This window comes from Lycium barbarum, chromosome 3, assembly GCF_019175385.1.
Source record: "Lycium barbarum isolate Lr01 chromosome 3, ASM1917538v2, whole genome shotgun sequence".
In the NCBI taxonomy this organism is placed as follows: domain Eukaryota; kingdom Viridiplantae; phylum Streptophyta; class Magnoliopsida; order Solanales; family Solanaceae; genus Lycium; species Lycium barbarum.
In genome coordinates this window covers 80040170-80061114 of record NC_083339.1, presented here as the reverse complement: position 1 = coordinate 80061114, position 20945 = coordinate 80040170, and the positions used below count along the sequence as shown (strand labels likewise).

At 41.7% G+C, this 20945-nt stretch overlaps 1 protein-coding gene across 3 annotated transcripts; it reads right to left on the bottom strand.

Moving 5' to 3' along the window:
• Positions 1 to 504: 504 nt before the first annotated feature.
• On the bottom strand, positions 505 to 6337 carry LOC132631594 (uncharacterized). 3 transcript variants are annotated; one of them, XM_060347218.1, is made up of 3 exons: positions 5702 to 6337; positions 3771 to 4329; positions 505 to 792 (listed from the first exon to the last, which is right to left on the bottom strand). In XM_060347218.1, the coding sequence occupies exons 1-3, from the start codon at positions 5795 to 5797 to the stop codon at positions 755 to 757; spliced, it is 693 nt and encodes a 230-aa protein (XP_060203201.1). In that variant the 5' UTR covers positions 5798 to 6337; the 3' UTR covers positions 505 to 754. The 3 variants fall into 3 exon arrangements, with proteins under 3 accessions (XP_060203201.1, XP_060203202.1, XP_060203200.1); XM_060347219.1 differs by lacking the exon at positions 505 to 792 and adding an exon at positions 3010 to 3370; XM_060347217.1 differs by lacking the exon at positions 505 to 792 and having other exon boundaries at positions 3377 to 4329.
• Between the last annotated feature and the right edge of the window lie 14608 nt (positions 6338 to 20945).

Here is a 20945-nt window from a genome sequence, read left to right as displayed (position 1 = left end):
AATGTAACATCTCTGCTTACGAAAAAATAGTTGTTAGTGAGATCACATAATATGTACCTCAGAGTATCCCATAGGGATAGCAGGTCTGGTTCTAGACATCATTTTGTCATGTTCTTGAAGAATCTTAGCATAACACAGACTACCTAAGATTCTTAAGTGACCAAGAGATGGTTTTCTGTGATATAATCTTTCAAATGGAGATTGGTTATTAATGACAGAACATGGCATTCTATTAATTAGATACACAACTACAATAACACAATGTCCCCAGTACCTTATAGGAATTGTTCCTTGATATCTAATAGCCCTAGTCACTTCTAGAATGTGTCCATGTTTCCTCTCAGCAACACCATTTTGCTGAGGGGTATATGGACATGTTCTGTCACGACCCAGCTAGGGGCCGCGACGGGTACCCGGGGCTAGCCACCGAGCACCGCCCGTTCTACAACTTGTCTTACTCATTTAATGCTCTTTTATCAAATTTATACTCAAATTGGAGGAAAATCATATTTTATATAGAAACGTAAATACCTTTATATACACATGCCTCTCGGCCATCAAAATAATATGTACATATAATAGCATTTAGTGAGACCATCCAACCCACTCTACGCATCTACGAGCCTCTACTAGAGTACTAAACATAAGGACGGGACAAGACCCCGTCATGCCCAAAAATACATATACACAAATGTACACAAAAGAATCGTCATAAGCACCTCCGAACAAATGAGTGCTTTCAATCATCTGACAGCTACTGCGGGTCTGGGTCGAGCTCTCCTCCCTGTCTACCTGTGGGCATGATCACAGCGTCCAAAGAAAACAGACGTCAGTACGAATATTGTATTGAGTATGAGAGGCATAAACAAGGAAATAGGGCAACGACGTACAAGAAGCATCAATATGGAATGACTGTATCTGGCTGACAAGTGTAAAAGAAATAATGCATACTGGCTTACTCATAGTCATCATCAGGATATGCGTGCATAAATATGTATATAAGCTGCCCGCCCATATAAGCACGGTGTAATAATGTATAAGCTGCCCGTCCATATCGGATCGGTGTGATAATCATAGCATTAGCCTGCGTCCAGGCCTTCCGCGTCCAGGCCTTCCGCGTCCAGGGTATCATCTCATGCCGCCCAGTAGTGGTGTCTGCCCATGCCATTTGGCCATTGTGTATCGTATAGCTGCCCGCCTTAGCGGTGACTGCCCGGCCAACTAGGCGCGGTGTTAAATCATCATTATACATGCTCATCATAATATGCTCGTCGTAACATACTTATCATAATACATGCATAAGGCTTATGAACATCTTTACTTTATCAGGGTGACGTAAGGTCGTGGTCCCCCGATTCCATTATGGAGCAAGTATTGACATCCTTCCTCACCTTGAAGGAACTAACATATAAGGTGAGTGTGAGCAATAAATATCATCATATCATATTTCTTATCTTATGTTACCAATCATAGATGTAGGCTTTTAGCTTTCCGGAATATAGGAACCCATGAAGAGGAGGAAAAATTATACTATGAGATTCATGCCATTAGAAGGAAGGGACTAGCCTCACATACCTTTGACATTTAACTAAGCTATCGTTCGCTTGTTCTCCTTCGATATCATGTTTCTACCTTCAAAAGAGAATTCACACTTACGTTAGTTAATCGACTATAAGAACGCGCTACTATTTCTAGGGAAAATTGGGCGGCACTTCCTTTGTTTATACTACTTTTCCCATATTCTATATTAACTCCCAAACGCTCACAACAACGTTCACAATATTGTATTCAACAATCATCATTTATCTACATTTACCACATTCCACCATTTTTCTCCAATTTCTCCACATTTATGGGCTTTAGCTCATCATCACATTTTCCCATACATCACACCTACTTCATGGTCTACACGTCATTTATAGAATATTTATACTCCCAACTCATCAACATTCATAATGCAATCCAACTATCATTCAACTATGGCACTATTCACATTTTATGACCCATTTACTACACTCTTCTATAATTCATGTGTTTCAATGTATTAATGCTTCAATCATTATGAGAGGGTCATCAAACTTACCTTGGGTAGTGTTGGAACAAGCCTTGAGCAACAACACTCTTTTATGCCAAAAACCCTATTTCACTTCCTTTGATATTTCTTGGTGTAGATGAACTTTGATAGGCTTCACACTCTTGATTTCATGAATTTGGTATTGTTGATCTTGATTTTCCTTTGATTCTCATAAATTCTTGTGGATGAGGTGTTTTGGAGTATTCTAGAGAGTTCTTGAATTGTGAAGATGAGAAATGAAATAAAATGAGCTTGGGGTCCCTTATTCTTAACTTAAAAATCTGATTTTTGTGAACAGTAGTCGGGGTGTACAGTGGCCGTAAACCCAGTTTACGGGCCGTATTCTGGTTTACGGTCCGTCTTTCATGACCGTATTTAAGTATATCAGAAACATAAAGGTTTGCTGTAAGTCATGGTGGTTTACGGTCATAGTTTACGGGCCGTATTTCAATAAACGGTCCGTATTCTGAGTCGTATTTTACCATTTCAACATTTTCCAAAAAGTTGAAGTTTTGATAGTTGGAAGACGATGGCACTTTACGGTCCGTAAATCACTTTACGGGTCGTATTCTGTTTTACGACCACTGGGCCGAAATGCAAATCTGAAACCTTCGCGTTTTCAAAACTCATGGGTAGTCATTCCCTTCTTAGTAGAACATCGTACACTCATACTCTTCGTTAGTCTATTCATTGTATGCTCACGGAAAATTTTCCGAGGTGTAACATGTTCTTTGGTGTAAAATACCAAGATTCTTAAACAATTGATCACATACAAAGTTTACAAACTCTGTGCCATTATCAGTTCTCACAGTTTTGCCAAACTATGTTTTAACAAAGACCAAAAAATTCTGCAGTGACACACATACATCATATTTATGTTTTAACAAAGTGATCCAAGTCATTCTAGAGTAATCATTAACAATAGTCAAAAATACTTTATTCCCATCAAAAGTAGTAGTTTTATAAGGCCCCCACAAGTCTACATGAATCAATTCAAAAGCAGATACAGTTTTGATACTACTTGCAGGAAAAGAATTCCTAGTTTGTTTTGCACATGGGCATATACTACAGTTCACTTGTAATAGTTTGTATGCTCGCAGGAAATATCCTTTTTAACACTATTGAAGAGCTATGACCTAGTCTTTTGTGCCATAGGCCAATATTGATATCTGCAGCACCAGTTTTAGCAGCTAGATTGAGAGTTTGATTATTTCCTTTTCCTAGATCTTGACTTAGTAGCAAGTATAATCCATTGTCTTCCTTACCAATTGCTTTCACCTTCCCACTGAAGAGCTCCTGGAACACACAAAAGTCAGGAAAGAAGGAAGCAGACCAACCTAGTTCCTTGGTTAGTTTTGACACAAATAGCAGATTATACTTAAATTGAGGAACATGAAATGCATTAGTAACTGTGTTTCCTATAGTTATCTAGTTCTTATGTGAGTTTCATATGAGACATCACCATTAGGAAGATAGATCTTTTTTGAATTACTGGTTTCAATCACAGATGAGTTATAAAGCATCGTAATGTCTGACACCATATGGTTTGTTGCACCTGTATCTATGATCCAATATTTTCCTTTATCAGATATTAATAGTATAGTACTCTTATGGTTATTATTAGTATTCAACAATGCTACACTAAAATCATTATTCTGCTTATGTTCATGATCAGGAGAAGAATTAACAGTCATACCAACTATGTTAGCAGTAGAATTGTCATTGTTGATATTGTTGTGTGAGTTGGAGTTGTTCAGCAAATTCAGTATCTGTTCATATTGATCATTTGAGAATGTGTTTCCTATTTGTATAGCACCACCCTGTACCCCTGCATTGTTTCCTTGTCCTGAGCTTCTTGCCATCATTGGATCATCCATAGACTTCATAGTTCCATTGTTAGTTTGACTTCCCAAGACCTGAGGTCGCATTTTTGGTTGCCTAAACTGTACCTGTGAACCAGATTCACTCCCATTTTCTGAAAACACATTGTAAGCACTGCTAGTTCCTCCTCCTCTCTTTTTGAACTTATACTCAGGAGGATAGCCTATAACTTTCCAGCAACTTTCTTTGTTATAACCCTTAATCTTGCATACTTCACACACTAAATTATAATTCTTCTTGTACTTCTGATTTCCACCTCCTTTAGTGTACATTGCAATAGACTCAAAATTATCTATTGAAGCAGTAGAACTGGTACCAAGACTCACATTTACATCAGATTTCTGACTTTCATCTCCCATAACCATAGCAAAAGCCTGATTAACAGAAGGAAGGGGGTTCATCATAAGTATTTGACTTTTAGCCTGTTGATATGTGTCATTCAAGCCCATTAAAAACTAGTATAATTTCTGCCTTCGTAAACATTTCACTCTTTGGATTTTTCACAATTACACATAGGAGCAGGAATCATAGCCTCAAACTCTTCCCAAAGATCCTTCATTCTTGAATAATAGGTAGCTACAAATGCAGTACCTTGACATAGTGTGGCAATTTCTTTGTGTAAACTATAAGTTCTTGAACCATCAACCCTATTAAACCTTTCTTTTAAGTCTTCCCACACACTCAGTGCATTTGTTGCAAACACTACACCTCCAAGAAGACTTTTAGAAATAAAGTTCATTAACCAGGCCAAGACTATAGCATTTACACACACCCATTGATATTCTATTTTTTCAGGAATTTCTCCTTAGGGCTAAATCCATCCACTAAACTTAATTTGTTCCTTCCAAAAAGAGCTAATATCATAGATTTATACCAATAAGTGTAATTCTCACAACCAGTTAATTGAAATGAAATTATAGAAATTCCACTCACATCTGTGGCATGCAAGTATAAAGGATGATTATGATCCATACCAGTACCCGTTGTTTTATTCTGATTGGTCTGATTATTGTTGTTTTTTGATGGTTTCGATGGATTCTGGTTATTGTTCAGATTTCCTTCACGATTTAATCCATTTAATATTTGAGCAGCCTGTTCTTCACTAATTCCCATTCTTGATTTGGTTTATGAATCGCTTGAACTATTCTCGCCCAAAACTTTGAAATTAAACTATTTTGCGGAATTTTAACAGTAGATCGACACCAGATTGGTGTACTCTGATACCATGTTGTTAATTGAAATCAAGATACACATGAATTCTAACTCAAGTATGAGATGAGGAAAATGCACAAATGGAAGAGATGAAGATGGAGAGAGAATTTGTGTTATTCAATATAATGATCTGATCTACAAATGAGGAGTAATTGAGTATTTATACACTGACTATAATAATCAACTAATCCTACTTAGCTTCAACTAATCTACAAGTCTACAACTAACTAACAACCAAGTTAGTTACTTAACAACTAATTGGAAATAAGCTGAAAAGGCTAAACTGCCCTTAAGGCTAATTTCTATACTTCAACATTAATCATCATTATTTGACCCATCAGCTGTGGAATACAATTAAAACAACAAACCCAATGTAATCCCACAAGTGGGGTCAGGGGAGAGTAGTGTGTACGCAGACCTTACCCCACCTTTGAGAAGGTAGATAGGCTGTTTTCGATAGACCCTCGGCTCAGCTCTGGAATAAAACTGAGAATAACAAGAACCCTCATCTGCATCAGAGAAAGAGACACTAACCTCTTCACTGCTACAACTGCTGGAGCACCGGAGACTGCTGCCACCATTGTCGGCACCGGCCTCTAAGTCCACATGAGACATATCTATTATCGCCATTTCAACAACACAGAATCAAGAAAATAACTTTCCCAGTAAAAAGATAGCATTAACACCTTCAAAATAACTTTGAAGGATTTCAACTTCCAAGATTCAATGTCTCGTCATCTCAACAACCCCAAAACAAGAAAATAACTTTTCTGGGAAAAGATAACATTAACACTTTCAAAATGAAACTTTGGAGAAACCCCACCTTCCAGGATTCAATATTTTGTTGGTTTTTTAACACATACGCTAGTGCTGCATGAGTTAAGGCTCTCATCCCTAACTTCTGGCTCTATTAATATGCAATAAGAAAATGGGTGATAGGTGAGCCATTAACTCCCATTTCTAAAATTTAGCACCAAGCTAAAGAAATGGAAGATAGGTGGATTTTGGTGGTTACAATGGAGTTGGGGTTGGATTTAAACGAATAGGTGGGGCAGGGTTTGTCTCGGTGAAGTCTTTTGGACTTAAGAGTAGTACAATTTGTTTCAACTAAATCCTAATAGAAAAGATAAGGCAGAAGAGAAGGAACAACAACAGCGAACAGAACAATTGAATAGAAACTAGTGATCTCTTAAAATATCCCACGAAGTGGAGAGTCCGGAACCAAAATGGCTCAAAAAAAAAATATTTTGAACCAAAATGCCCCCAAAAAAAAAGTCACTAAAGTACCTATAGCGCAGTATTTTACTGCGCTATAGCACTAACCGAGACGGACCCGTTAAGTCCTATAACGCAGTAAAATAATGCGCTATACGGAATACGATGCAGCGTATAACGCATGATTTTACTGCGTTATAGGACTTTGCCTCTCTCCTATAACGCAGTAAAATCATGCGTTATAGTCTTCCACTATAACCCGATCGGGTTCCACCACTGCCCCCTCCAGTGGCAAAAAATTTTCAAAAACGCCATTGGAGGGCAGGATTCAGTGGTCCCCACGCATTAAAAACGTCGTTTTCTAGTAAATTTCATCCGGAAAGTTTAGATTCTCGGTATATTCAAGTCAAGAAGGAAGATTCTAAGTTTGAATTTTGAGAAAAAGCGCCGTACAACTCGATTTAAATATCTACAAAAAATCTTCGATAAAGGTTTTCTACTATGAACTTTTGTTATTATTTTGTTATATACATTATATTGCATGCATGTTTAACATTTAATCGTCATTAATTAAAAAAAAATCAAATTTCCTTTTTTTTTTTGGGTTTGATCGGCTGGGGGCAGTGGCTTAGGCCACTGTTCCGTTTTTTTTTTTTTTTGGTTTAATTCATTATTTGTTAAATGTTTATGAATTGTTAATTGTTAAATGTTTATGCATTGTTAATTCGTTATATGTTTATGAGTTGTTAATTTGGTTAATTATTTATGAATTGTTAACATTGTTAATTTGTTATATGTTTATGAGTTGAATTTGGTTAATTATTTATGAATTGTTAATGAATTATTATATTGTTAACATTTTGTTTGGATGATTGTTATGTATTGTTTTGACATTTATCGTATTATGTTGTATTATATAGGACCAAATCAGTGGTTACATAAAATAGAACCTCTCGTTGTTACATAACAATAAAATTAAAGTAACAATCAAAGCAAACATTTTATTTATACTAACAACATAATATAATACAATAGGTAACAACCATCCAAACTAGTTGTAAACGATTATGAAATGTTAATCTATACAATTTTAGAAGCATGAATATATATGTTAAATAAAAAAAATTATCTTAAAAATAATAGTTAAAGTTCTTCTTTTCATAAATACATAAGATAACGATAAAAATGTAAAGTTTATAGGAAAAAATGTGGTCGACGAATATGAACTCTTAGTTTTATTTTATTGTAGTTGTGTTGGTTATTTGGTCAACTAAAAATATATCACATATTCAAAATAGAGTTCCAAACAAATATTACTGCTAAATTTCGATTAGTTAATATAATTTATCTTTCATTTCAAGAATAATGACTAATTTAGTTTGTACAGACCAGACTCTTTTATGGATCCGAATGTTCCCCCTGGGGCCGATGATCACCCGGGGCCCGCTGTTCACCCGGGGCCCGCTGATAGATCAGTATTGTCTTTGCAAGACAATCATAGGTCAGAGTTATTATGGGCCGGTACTATAGGGATATCTACTAGGCTCCGTCCCCGTAGGCTGTAGAGAGCGTGGACTCTTTTACGCGAGCACCCCCCACACCCTCGCGTGTTGGAGATATTGTTTCGGGGCGGCATCTACCGTTGTGTGTCCGTTGGTCGGGTACAGCATGATTGGGCGCTCATCACGGCCATGGTTGAGCGGTGGAGGCCAGAGACACATACCTTCCATCTTCGCACTGGTGAGACCACGATTACACTTGAGGATGTAGAGGTCCTCTTTGGATTGCGGGTTGATGGAGAGCCACTGTAAACTCGGTACGAGCCTCCTCCTGGTCGGACGTGGGTGACAGAGTTGACTAGGCTCACCCACTTCGTGCATGATGCCGCGGCCCAGATATCCGGACAGAGTCGGGTTCAGCTTAGTGCACTCTGCACTTATTTGGAGGGTCTGGATCCGGTTGGCGATGGCACCCCGCAGGACGATGTTGATCGTCATGCCCGTTTGTACCTGCTTATTATATTCGGGGGCATCTTGTTCCCGAATTCATCGGGTGCCTTTGTCAGTTTACACTACTTGGTTTTTTTGGAGCATCTGGACCGCTTGGGAGACTACAGCTGGGGCGGTGCTGTTTTGGCGTATCTTTACAGATGCTTGTGCCGAGCGTCTATTGGTGCTGTCAGAGATGTGTGTGGATTTGTTTCTCTTCTCCAGGTAATATTTAAGTGTGCGTTCCTGTAATGTCAACAAACCTCTTGAAAGGGCGACTAAAAAATTGTATTTTCTAATATCGCTTACAGTTATGGGCGTGGGAGAGGATGCTGCCTTTTCACCCCGTACCTAGACATCACCTCGAGATTGACATGCCTTATGCGAGAAGGTGGACAGCGGGTTTTGACCGGGATGTCGATACGCACCACAGTATTCTTCCATTCCGGGACCAGCTTGATCACATGACGGATGATGCGGTAAAACTATTTAAATTTACATTAATAATTTAATTAAACGTCTTTTCTACATGGTGATCACTGATTTGTATTTATATGTTATGCAGCTATTTATATGGACGCCGTACGCTGCTATATTAGATGGTTTGCCCCCCTTCTGTAGGGCAGGTCAGGGGGTTTGGAGGTCGCGGTGTCCATTGATACACCTGGACATCGTAGAGGATCACATGCCCGAGCGTGTCTTACGACAGTTTGGGCATACACAGAGTATACCCCCTAATGTCCGTCATGAGCTCCGACACTACCAGCGGGACGATCGGGCTGCCATTGATGATAATTTTTTGGCTTTCATGGATGTCCAGCTCCACCGTTGGGAGAACAGGTTGGGCACTTTAGCGGTGGTCGGCCATTTGACTCCCATTGAGCATTACATGCGCTGGTATCATCAGATCACACGCCGATTGATTGGCAACCCAGCTTTGCGTCCCCCTAGGGATGTAGGATATTCAGCACTCGCGGGGCAGCACGAGGCATTGGTAAGTTTATCGTATTTAGATTTATCTAATTTCATTAATTGTTACGTTTTAAATTTTTTTTTTTGTTTCTGTTAATCACAAATGCAGCTGGTGGTTGTACAACGTTTACGCATCTTGGGGTTAGAGTATATGCCTTACCCTAGGCTTGCGGGGCTTGCCGCGGAGATGGTTAAGATTTCTGAGGATGGTATCCGCTAGGCAGGCGAGATTAGGCGCATGGCGGAGCCTGTTCCGAAGGCTGAGTATCAGGCAGCACCGGGGGCTCCCAGAGGAGGAGGCCGTGCTGGCAGAGGACGCCGTGCTGCCGGAGGACGCCGTGCGCGTAGAGGACACGGCGCTGCTGCCGGAGGACCTGGTGGTAGAGGACTGGTAAATGAGGCGGATGAGGCCGATCCCATTCCAGAGGGCGTTCACGGTCTAGTCCATCCGCAGCCCTTCCAGGCCGGTGGCAGCTCACCTGGAGACTCACCTACGTTTACGCCGGCGCTCTTACTTGCTAAGATACCCGGGTCTTCATCACAGCCGAGCCATAATGCATACATGGAGGAGCGTGATAACGTTGATTGGGCGGCGTTACGCGCTTCATTAGCTGATGAGCGGCCTGTGAGGAATTTAGAGGGAGCCCGGATTCTTGACTTTGATGAGTTTTTGATCCCGGTTAGTATTTAAAATACATATTTGTTCATTTAAATTATTTATTTTAAATATATATATATATATATATAATGCATTATTTAGTAATATTTTATATTTTAGGATTCGGCGCCAGCGGGTCCATCAGAGCCACCCACTCAGCCTGCCGAGGCAGAAGTGTCTTCTCATGAGACTACCTAGGCGCATGTAAGTTTTTTACTTAAAACTAATTTTATTCAATATAAGGTCAATATTCAATATACATATTTGATCATTTAAAGTACTTATTATTATTTTTTTTCATATTTTAGGATTCGGCGCCAGCGGGTCCATCAGAGCCACCCACTCAGCCATTTTCTCATGGGTCTGCCGAGCCAGCAGTGTCTTCCCATATGACTACCGAGCCACAGGTAACCTTTTTATTAAAATTTGTTTTATTCAATATAAGGTCAATATTTAATATACATATTTGATCATTTAAAGTACTTATTATTTCATTTTTTTCATATTTTAGGATTCGACACCAGTGGGTCCACAGGAGCTGCCCATTCCGGAGCATTCTCATCAGCCTGCCGAGGCAGAGGTGTCTTCTCATGAGACTATCGAGAAGCATATAAGTTTTTTACTTAAACTAATTTTATTCAATATAAGGTAAATGTTTATTTAATTTTTATAACCTTTACTTGGACTTCGAACAGCATCTCGTCCAGGAGACTAGCTCATATTCACCATCACACCCATCTCAGGAGGCTACAGACCCATCTCGGGAGCCTTCTCAGGCGCCCGTTGGCACACAGGTTTGATTAAATAAATAACGTTAATGTATTCAACATAAATAAGAAATGGTACTAATATTTATATATTTTTCAGGTTCATCCTTCGGCGCCTGCGGTGGGGACTCCCGACGAGGAAGAGGTCCAGTTTCCAGACCCAGCTCAGCCTGAGGTTCTGAGCGTGCCAGCGGGACAAGATCCCAAAAAGAAGCACGTTCTAGTTAAGGGCGCAAGGGCTAGGGGAAGAGGAGATGAGCATGACTTGGAGCGCTCGGTTATTAAAAGGAAAAAGGGCGACAGAGACGATGGCGAGGGCGGTGGGGATGGTATGAGACTTAGGCCTAGGGATAGTCTCCGGCATACTACATGTGGGACCTATCCTCGATAGTGTATATACATTAGTGTTGTACAATTTATCGTAAATATTATACATTTTTTGCATATTTATAAATATTATCATTAGTCTTTATTATTGATAATAAAAAAAAAACGTGACACATTCGAAATAAATTTAAGCATTAATTTAAAAATAAGACGAAACCCTAAAAGATAAATAACTTAAAGCTAATGACTACAAGTCTTCAAACAAAAAAGGACTTCGAGCACTTTTCAACTATTAAAACGACAATTCAAAGTATCACGTATTCTTGATGTGTTGAGCCTATTTTATTAATTGTACAAATATAACTAGAGTTCTATATAAAATATTGAAGTTTCGGAGTCTTAAAGCATGATTAATATACGGCTAAACTACGTAAAAAAGATAAAATTACGTAATAAGGGAAGAATGGAAAGGGGAACTTGTGATTCTATGGAGTCCTATAACGCAGTAAAATCATGCGTTATACGTTGCAGCGTATGCCGTATAGCGCATTATTTTACTGCGTTATAGGACTTAACTGGGCCGTCTCCGTTAGTGCTATAGCGCAGTAAAATACTGCGCTATAGGTACTTTAGTAACTTTTTTTTTTGTTGGGGCATTTTGGTTCAAAATGTTTTTTTTGGAGCCATTTTGGTTCCGGACCCCGAAGTGGACAAGCATGTCCTGCACATGCCTCCCACTTTTTGGGAATTCAAATAAAACTAATGCCCTCATGTGTGTCTGTTGTACCCATCAAAAATATGCCACTAGTTGGAAATACTTGTTAGTTATGGACCCAAAGGTAGCCCTTTACCTATTTGCATATATTGGCCTTGGGCCTTTGACCGTTTGTAAACTGCTGCAAATCAGGTATATCCTATTTGACTGGAGGTAGAACCAAAAGTAAATATTGACAACTTTGCAAATTTTATCAATTCCTACTTGCTCAAGCAGGACCTTTGCTACATTTATAACGGAGCTTATCCTCTCCAGTCTAGATGTACCCATTGCAAAGTTATGTAAAACATCTCAGCAAAGGATTCTGCAAGTTCTCCCAAGAAAATGACAAATTTATAGATCCTTCTTTTGTTCCATATAGCTTCTTACCACCTGATCTCCCATAGGGGCATATACATGACTGTTCTCAAATAATATACACCCAGATCTCATTATCTGCCTACTCTTTCTACAGCTCTGGCAGATAATACAACACTTTCTATCAATTGCAAATAAGATGCCATACATATGGAATGAGTATATGACTCCTCCTCTCCTCTCTATCTAAATTCATGATCCGATTTCATACCGATAGTAATTACTTAGACAGCACAAGAGCACAGGATAAAAAAAGTTGTTTAAACTAATTGATAAGAGGTCAAATCTAATGAAATGAAGAAGTAGATAGAATATTCCTTTAAGTGACTCTAGTTCAGAGGCAGGAATTCTTTTTAAAAAATTTAAATTAAAATGAAAAAATCTAGTTCGAAGATGACCGCAAGTTATCAAAGTCAAGATAATAAAATCTTCTAAACAGGCAGAACCAAGAATACATGCCAGATCCACATGGGAAGAGAAAAGAAGTTGGTACTAAAAAGAGGAAGGATGAAACGGACTTTTAGAAGCTCTACCGAGAAGCATACCATTTCTGCGTTGAGAATGATTGCTAAGTTGTAGGTTCTCCTAAAAGGCATCAATCCTATTATCAAACAATGACGTAGGAGTTTTAAGTTATTAGCTAAAATGACCGGTATTGACTCTTATTTCTTAGGTGCACACAATAAGAGAATGGCTGAATAGAGCAAATCCTCCCCAACCCCCAAAACCCACCACCCACCCCTGAAATCAACAATTAGAGCCCACAAGAAATTTGCTCTGTTTGATTCCTATGAGGATTAAGTACATTCTTGCTAAATACTCAAATAAACAAAAGCCTTATCATCACATGTTATTTTTATAATTCTTCTAAACTTGTGTCTCAACTTAAGTTAATTAAAACACCTTCCATTAGCAAGACAGACTCTGAACTTAAACTGATATTCCAAAACCAATCGGAGAGGTGCAGTCTAAGTTAATAAGGCTGCCATTGGACAAAATAGTATAGTAATTAGGGCATCCAAAGATATGATGTACCTGGTCCTATCAACTGCAGATGCACCAGCCTGACCAGCAAGCTGCCTCTTCCATGCATACGCAACAAAAGCACCATCTGGACAAACCAAGGGCATGTGGAGGCCCCATGAATTACTTCGTGATCGGAGGGAATCACTGAGAACACCAGAACCTTCCAACTGCCTTCCTGACAATGTAACGTAATTCCAAATTTAGGTGTCATGGCCTGTTAATTGTAATGACGATCAATCTAAAAAGAAGGGCGGGTGCTTCTAATAGTTCAATGTTTCTGAAATAATTCTCTACGAAGAGCTCAATTAAAGTTGATGTTTCCGCATCTCCTCCTTTCATGTGCCTCTTAAGAGTAAGAAAGCAAATTAGAACACTCAGTGGGGGTGAGACGGAAATACAGACAACTCCTTTTTAGTCTCTCGTTTGCGGCATATAGATGGAGTACACTTCTTCATTCTTTACTTCACAATTTTCTTAGGCTCCATATTTTCAGTTTGACCAAGCATGTCCTCCTCTGATTGTTTACCCCGAATTTAGGTAATCAATTGAATATGTAAATGAGGTATAGGATATGTGGAAAATCTTTAATCGATATCATTCGAAGAAAATGAATATGGATATGCTATGAGCAAGTGAATAATGATCTATGGTTTACACTAAATGTATGTATTTAATAATATATGAATATTGTTTAATTGAATAAAGCTAAAGAAGAACACACTAAATCCGGACCAAAATCAGAGAATGAGAGGGGGCGATTTTATATATTTTGCTATTACAATATTCTAAAACTGAAGAAGCCAACCCTTGAAAGTAGGGTAATGACCCCTATTTATAGTTTTGCCTTATGGGCCTCAAACAACATAAAGCCCTTTTGAATAAAGAAAACCCTAAAAGGATAAGGTTGGGTCGTGCGGTCTGACACCTGTACGATAGGCAGTACAATGTGGCAGAACGGTCTTGACGCGTGGCAATTGTATAACGGATCACCCAGACCAACGACCACGAACAATTGGGCCAACGGCCACGATCAACCGGACCAACGGCCACGATCAACTCGGCTATGGCGTAACCGGACCAAACGATTTCCTTCGCTTTCTTCGAATCAAGCACTTCTCCGGTCCGAAAGAAAGTCTTCATGCTCGTGCTTGTTTCTTTCTTCCCTCGATCTCCGGTCTCACCGGTCTAGCATATGTCCGATTTTTGTCGTATACAGATAGTCCCCACACTTTCCGGATCATAGTTTTACCGGAGTAACGGGAAGTGGATGAATCAAGAAATCGGTGGTTCCATATGCTCGTTATTATCTCTTCATTTTGGCGGGAACAGTTGCATCACGTCCCTCTGTCATCAGCCACATGTTTCATCCTGGATGGTCAGCTCTGACAACCGCCGTAACGCACGTCGTTTCATGTCACTTCTCATTAATTGTGGGACACGTGGCATTCCCCGGTTGGCTGGGATCTGAAACCGCCTCGATCCCCATATTTATATAACGCTTTTCACCTCTTTACTTTTCCATTTTACGTCTTCATTACACTTCACTTCTCTATTTTATTTCTTCACTTCATCACTTTTAATCATCCTCCATCTCCTATTTCTTGCTGATTCATTGCTTATATTGCGTGAGAGGAAACCAGCTTCACCAACTTCTTCTTTAGCCGTTTTTGCTTAGAAAGTGCTGCTTTTTTTTCTTCCTACTCTTTCCATTTTGAATTCTTTCTTGACTGCTCCCCTACTCCTATTTTTCAACTTCTTTCTCGAATTTGCCAAATCTCCTTTTCCATAACTTCCAAATGTCTACTAACACCGAAACCACCTCCCATGATGTTCCCTCGGTTTCTTCTCAAGGAACCGAGCCAACTTATCCATCCAAGGGAAAAACCGCCTTTGAGCCCACTGCTTTGGACATTGTACCGTCCAAACCCAACTATAACAAGGATTTCAAGGTTGAGAAACCTTCTCTCTTTTCCGACAGGGGGTTTGCTGTAAGACGGTACCCCTCGTCCATTACCGAGGACAAACTTGATTTAGTCCGGGCTGATTACGGATGGGATAACCGTCTGGTACAAGTTTTTGCCGCCGGACCTGATGAATCAATCACCAACCATCGGGAGGGCTTCTTATACGTTTACCCCTACCCTTTCACACTCAAGCTCGACCCCCCGATCGACCCGTTTATTCTAGATATGTGTCGGACTTACGATGTAACCCTGGCCCAGATTGGTCTGATTGTCTGGAAGACCGTGGCCTGCTTCTGGCTATTGGCCAATAACTTGAAAAAGGAGTTCACGCTGGCTCATTTCATCCGGCTATACTCCCCGAGGTTATTCCGGGGAGGTGTAATAAAGCTCGCTAAGCGAAGCCGGAACCCAATCTTCTCGAAGATGGACGAAGATATAGACCGGGGTTGGCTGGAGCGTTACCTCCGGGTGAGGACCCCGGACATTATTCCGGCCAACTACATGCCTTTCCCGGAGAGGTGGAATGATAATCGTAAGTCAGTTCTTTTAATAATTTCTTTAGAATGCTTTGTCAAGCACTAGTCCTTTCACATTCTCACTATTTGTCCCCTTCTTTATACAAGCCGTGGCGTGGATACCTCCAGCTGTCCGGAACATCAACGAATGGGTTAGTGCTCTTCTTAGCCAGCACACCCACGAAGCACGGACATGGGGACTCCTGTCGCGTGGCCGATGGGTCGCTCAACACCACGGTAAAATTTTGCTTCTATCGGTATTCATTGCATTTTCTACCTTTTCCTTTTGTAACATCTTCGGCACTCAGGTTTACCCAAGGGCTCGGTGAACCCAAGACCGGAGCCAGCGGCCGAACCCACTATATCGGCACCCGAGTTCGATTCAGCGGGTACATCCCATATCATTGCTGCCGCTAACAAGAGAAAAAAGCCCTCCGACAAAGGGTAGAAATCGAAGAAGAGGGCAAAGAGCGTCGTTCGGACTCTAAGAGATGAAACAGAGCCCGAGTTCCTCGTTCGGAGGATCGGTGTGACCCCTCCCGTTGTTTCTATTCCAGAGGAGGGTGCCACCATTTCATCACTTCCTTCAGCCGGGGAAGGACCGTCAGCTCCGGCCTGGCACATAGGTGGGGAAGAAATTCATTACCCGATTCCTCTAAGGTCGATTGAATTTGTCGATATTTCAGGTGATGGTTAATCCGAGGAAACCCCCCTGCAAAGGACCAGAAGGTCCGGGCATGCACCCGAGACCGATCTGAGGGCTGAGCCGGTCCCCGAGACTGAAGTTCCAGTGGATGTGGGCCCACTGCCCGGCTATGAGACTGCCGCACCTTCCGAGATCCCTGCCTCTACCGAGACTGCTGAGGCCGGCCCAAGTTCTCCAACTCCAGCTTCAAGGTCGGATGACTTTGATGACATGTTCTCGGATATTTCTCCTGTTACCGGCGAAGCTACCGGTTTTGGACATCTCCCGATCCCTCAAGCCACGAGGGCGGCTAGCCGGACCACCGAGACTGGAGCTAGGGATAGCCTGGTGCGTGTCTTCCCAACCCCAAGTGTGGAACCTAGGAGGACCAGATCGGCCGTAATCATCATCCCCGAGGACTGCAGCTTTTTGTCTCGGCCGGTGGGAGTAGCAAGCTACCTGAGGCCGCTCGTCTCGGACTCGAACAAACGGAAGATAAACGGAGTCCCCTAGCAGTGTCTCATTAACGAGGGCATGCATGCGGGTAATCGAGTAAGTTTATCAGCCATTCTTGCATAATTCATTGAGAATTTTAGTTTCTCGTTTATCTGAGTTTTAACTTGTTTCTTTTGCAGAGTGTGATGCTTGTTAACGAGGCCTTCGTCCGCGCTCAACAAGAAGTTGACGATCTCAAGGGCCAGCTGGATGCCCAAGGTCAAGAAACAGAGAAGTTCCAACACCTTTTGTGGGTGAAGGAGGATGAATTGAACCGAGCAGTTACTCTTTCCAACCTTCAACCTGAGCTCGACGCGGCGAAGGCCTAAAACCTTCGATTAAAGAATGAGTTGGCCGAGATGGTCGAGAAGAAACAGCTTCTTGAAGCGAACAAGGTCGGCCTTATCCAGGACAACGCTCGTTTTTCCTCAAGTCTTAGTGAGCTCGAAGCCACTATCTCTTAACTCCAGGGGGAGCTTGACTCAGTTAAGTCCGATGCCGTGAGCATGGCTGAAAGGCATCGGCTGCTTGAATCTGAGAGTGCCAAGTACAAGGAGCGGATGAGGGTGTTTTAGCGAAAAGTAGAGGACAAGGCCCGGATATGTGATGAACTGAAAACCAAACTCGAGGAGATGGACGAGGCTAATGACCTTCTCAAGGCCGAGCTCAAGTCGGCCACTCAAATCCAAAGGGTCTTCGATGAGGGGGAAGAACTGGTGGCAAAGCTAGCCCAGGCTAAGGCCGATTTGGCAGAAGCCCTTAGGAGTGTGGAGGCTGCCGAGGCTCATACTACGATTGTGGTGGAGTATGAACGGTGAAAGTCACGGAGGGTCACCCTTGAGCAAGCCAGGCATGACTTTACGGATCTTCCGGCCCTGATACTCGAAGCTAAAAGGGTCGAGGAAGAAGCTAAGAGAGCCCTCGATACTGACTCCGAAGATTTCGAGCGGACAGTGTCCGAACACTCCGGATCCAGCCATACCGGATAGACTAGGGCATGTAGTTAGACTTTATTTTGTTTTTTTGCCATTTTGGCTTGATTTTTGTTTTCCGACCTTATAGGGGTCTTCGGTGTAAAAACCTTATATAAATGGAACATGCATTTTTTCTGATTTTCTTTATTTCTTTTGCTTGAATGCTTATGACTTTTGCCCCAATTGTCGGTCCGTTTTTAGGACAAGCAGAGACTTGAAGTCATTATTTTGGACTGTGCCTAAGTATTGGCTTTTCTCTTCGTCTGGTACGTTTTGTCCGGGAATTTGACCGAGTGGTTTGCCCGTGGGACTTATCTAATGCTTTGTGAATTCAGACCTCTCCGAATCACGTTACGCATTTTCTAGGGCCGGTAGTTTTCGGCTATTCACTTGTCATAGATTAGGTTCGGACACCTGAATCCCAGCCTTAGCAAATTTTGATGTAGCAGTCCCCATTCGAGGGTGTTTGGAGATTTTGGCTCGGTTCATTGTGACCTTGTTTCCTTTGTCGAATTTCGACCGTAATGCCCAGAATAGGGTGTATGAATGAAGCGATGCCGAAATACGGCGGTGATCACCGGGGTAGGGTGTTTTAACAAGAAGACATCCGAAATACAGTAATCCGAACTTTTCGATAATCTTTGTATTGCAAGTATTTGTACGTACATGATATGAGAATTTTTTCCGTTTCCTTCTGCTTTTGCCGCAACAAATACTAAATGGACACGATTCATTCTGATTGTTTGGTCCTTACATCGAAACCTAATAAGAAGGTCCGGTATTGGTTTTGCCGTAGCAAATACTAAGTGGACACGATTCATTCTAATCGTTTGGTCCTTACATCTGAACCTAATACAGAAGGCCGATTTTGGTTTGTTGAACTCCTCCGTTTTCGATTAACCGTGGTAAACCTTGATGTGAGTATAGTAGTCCCCTAGTGCTTATCTAAGCTGCAAGATGGGGTAAGCACTATCAAATCCCCACTCGTAGGGTGTGGCCCCGAGTTTCCGGGCGTTTGTCCTTGTCTTTGTCAAGTAACATATTGTACTTGTTGCCTCATTAAAAACCTTATCGGAAAACCCATTTTGGGACAAAACCGTACTAAGGAAAAGAGTGCAACATGTGTTTTCAGACCTAGATCCTAACTTTATCCGGTACTTGACTTCCTGCAAAAAAGAAAAGGTCAATAGATAAACACGAGGTGTCCATACCTTAGCAGTACTATCTCTTCAAATGCGCCACATTCTAGTTATTGCGCAACCGTTGCCCATCCATGGATTCCAGATGATACGATCCTTTGCCCGTTACCTCAGTTACCTTGTATGGTCCTTCCTAGTTCGGGCCCAGTTTTCCTTCGTTGGGATTCTTGGTGTTCAAGGTAACTTTCCGAAGCACCAAGTCCCTAACCTAGAAATGTCAAAAATTGGCCCTCCGATTGTAGTATCTTTCCATTCTCTGCTTCTGGGATGCAATACGGACCAACGCGTTTTCGCGAAGTTCATCGTGAGATCGAGTTTTACGGCCATGGCCTCCTCGTTTGACTCCTCGGTGGTGTACCTGAACCGAAGACTCGGTTTACTAACTTCTACGGGAATGAGGGCTTCGGCCCCGTAGACCAACGAGAAAGGTGTTTCTCCCGTGCTTCATTTCGATGTGGTTCTGTAAGCCCACAATACCTTCGGTAGTACTTCTCTCCAGTGATGCTTTGACGCTTCAAGTCTTTTCCTTAGATTTTGAATTATTATTTTATTCGTGGATTCTGCCTATCCGTTCGCACACGGGTGATATGGAGTTGATACGATTTTCTTGATCTTCAACCCTTTGAGGAAATCATTGACTTTGTCGCCCATGAACTGAGGACCATTATCACAAGTTATCTCGGCAGGGATGCCGAAACGACAAATAATGTGGTCCCATATAAAGTCAATGACTTTCTTCTCTCTAATTTTTTCGAAGGCCTGCGCTTCAACCCATTTGGAGAAATAGTCAGTCATAAACAAAATAAAACGAGCTTTACCTGGTGCCCATGGCAATGGACCAACAATGTCCATTCCCCACATCATGAAAGGCCAAGATGACACCACCGAATGCAGCAAATCCCCGGGCTGATGAATCATCGGGCCATGTCTTTGACACCCGTCACATTTCCGGACAAAATTCTTCAAATCTTCCTCCATCCGGCTCTAGTAGTAACCGGCTCTGACAATTTTTTGGACCAAGGCTTCAGCACCGGAGTGGTTGCCGCAGGTCCCCTCGTGCACTTCTCTCATCACATACTCCGTTTCTCCGGGACCCGAACACTTGGCCAGGGATCCGAAGAAAGACCGTCGATACAATTGGCCGTCTACCAAGCAGAAACACGCAGCTTTTGTCCTTAGTGACCGTGATTCTTTTGGGTCACTCGGGAGCTTTCCGTCTAGCAAGTAGTCGACGTACTTGTTGTGCCAATCCCAAGTTAAACCCATTATGTTTATTTCGGCATGCCCATTTTCTATCGCTGAAATCATCAAGTGCACCGTAGTCCTGGGGTTGATTTCTTCCCCTTCGACCGAAGATCTCAAATTGGCCAATGCATCGGCTTCGCTGTTCTGTTCCCTCGGTACAGCCGGCATGGTCCATTCTTTAAACCGGTGTAGTATCACTTGGATTTTTTCTAGATACCTCTGCATCCGTTCGTCCTTGACCTCGAAGACGCCATTCACCTGGTTAACAACTAAGAGAGAATCACACTTTGCCTCAATTATTTTGGCCCCCATACTCCGGGCTAATTGCAAACCTCCAATCATAGCCTCATACTCGGCTTCATTGTTAGTCAATTTAACAGTTCTAATGGATTGTCGAACGGCATCCCCGGTAGGGGTTCTAAGGACGATTCCTAGCCCAGAACCTTTGAGGTTCGAGGCTCCGTCCGTGTGTAGCGACCAAATACCCGAAGCTTTCCCCAAGGTCAGCAGAAGGTCTTTCTCGACCTCGGGGATCATAGCTGAGGTGAAGTCCGCCACAAAATCGGCCAAGATCTGGGACTTGATGGCCGTGTGAGGCTTGTATTCGATATCATAT

Bases quoted from the DNA above. Each gene is read 5' to 3' on its own strand.
- LOC132631594 (XM_060347217.1), bottom strand. From the start codon at position 5,797: ATGGCGATAATAGATATGTCTCATGTGGACTTAGAGGCCGGTGCCGAC. The intron at 4,330-5,701 runs GTTAGTGTCTCT...TCTGTTAATCAG, and splicing joins GCAGTTGTAGCAGTGAAGAG to GCTTTTGCTATGGTTATGGG.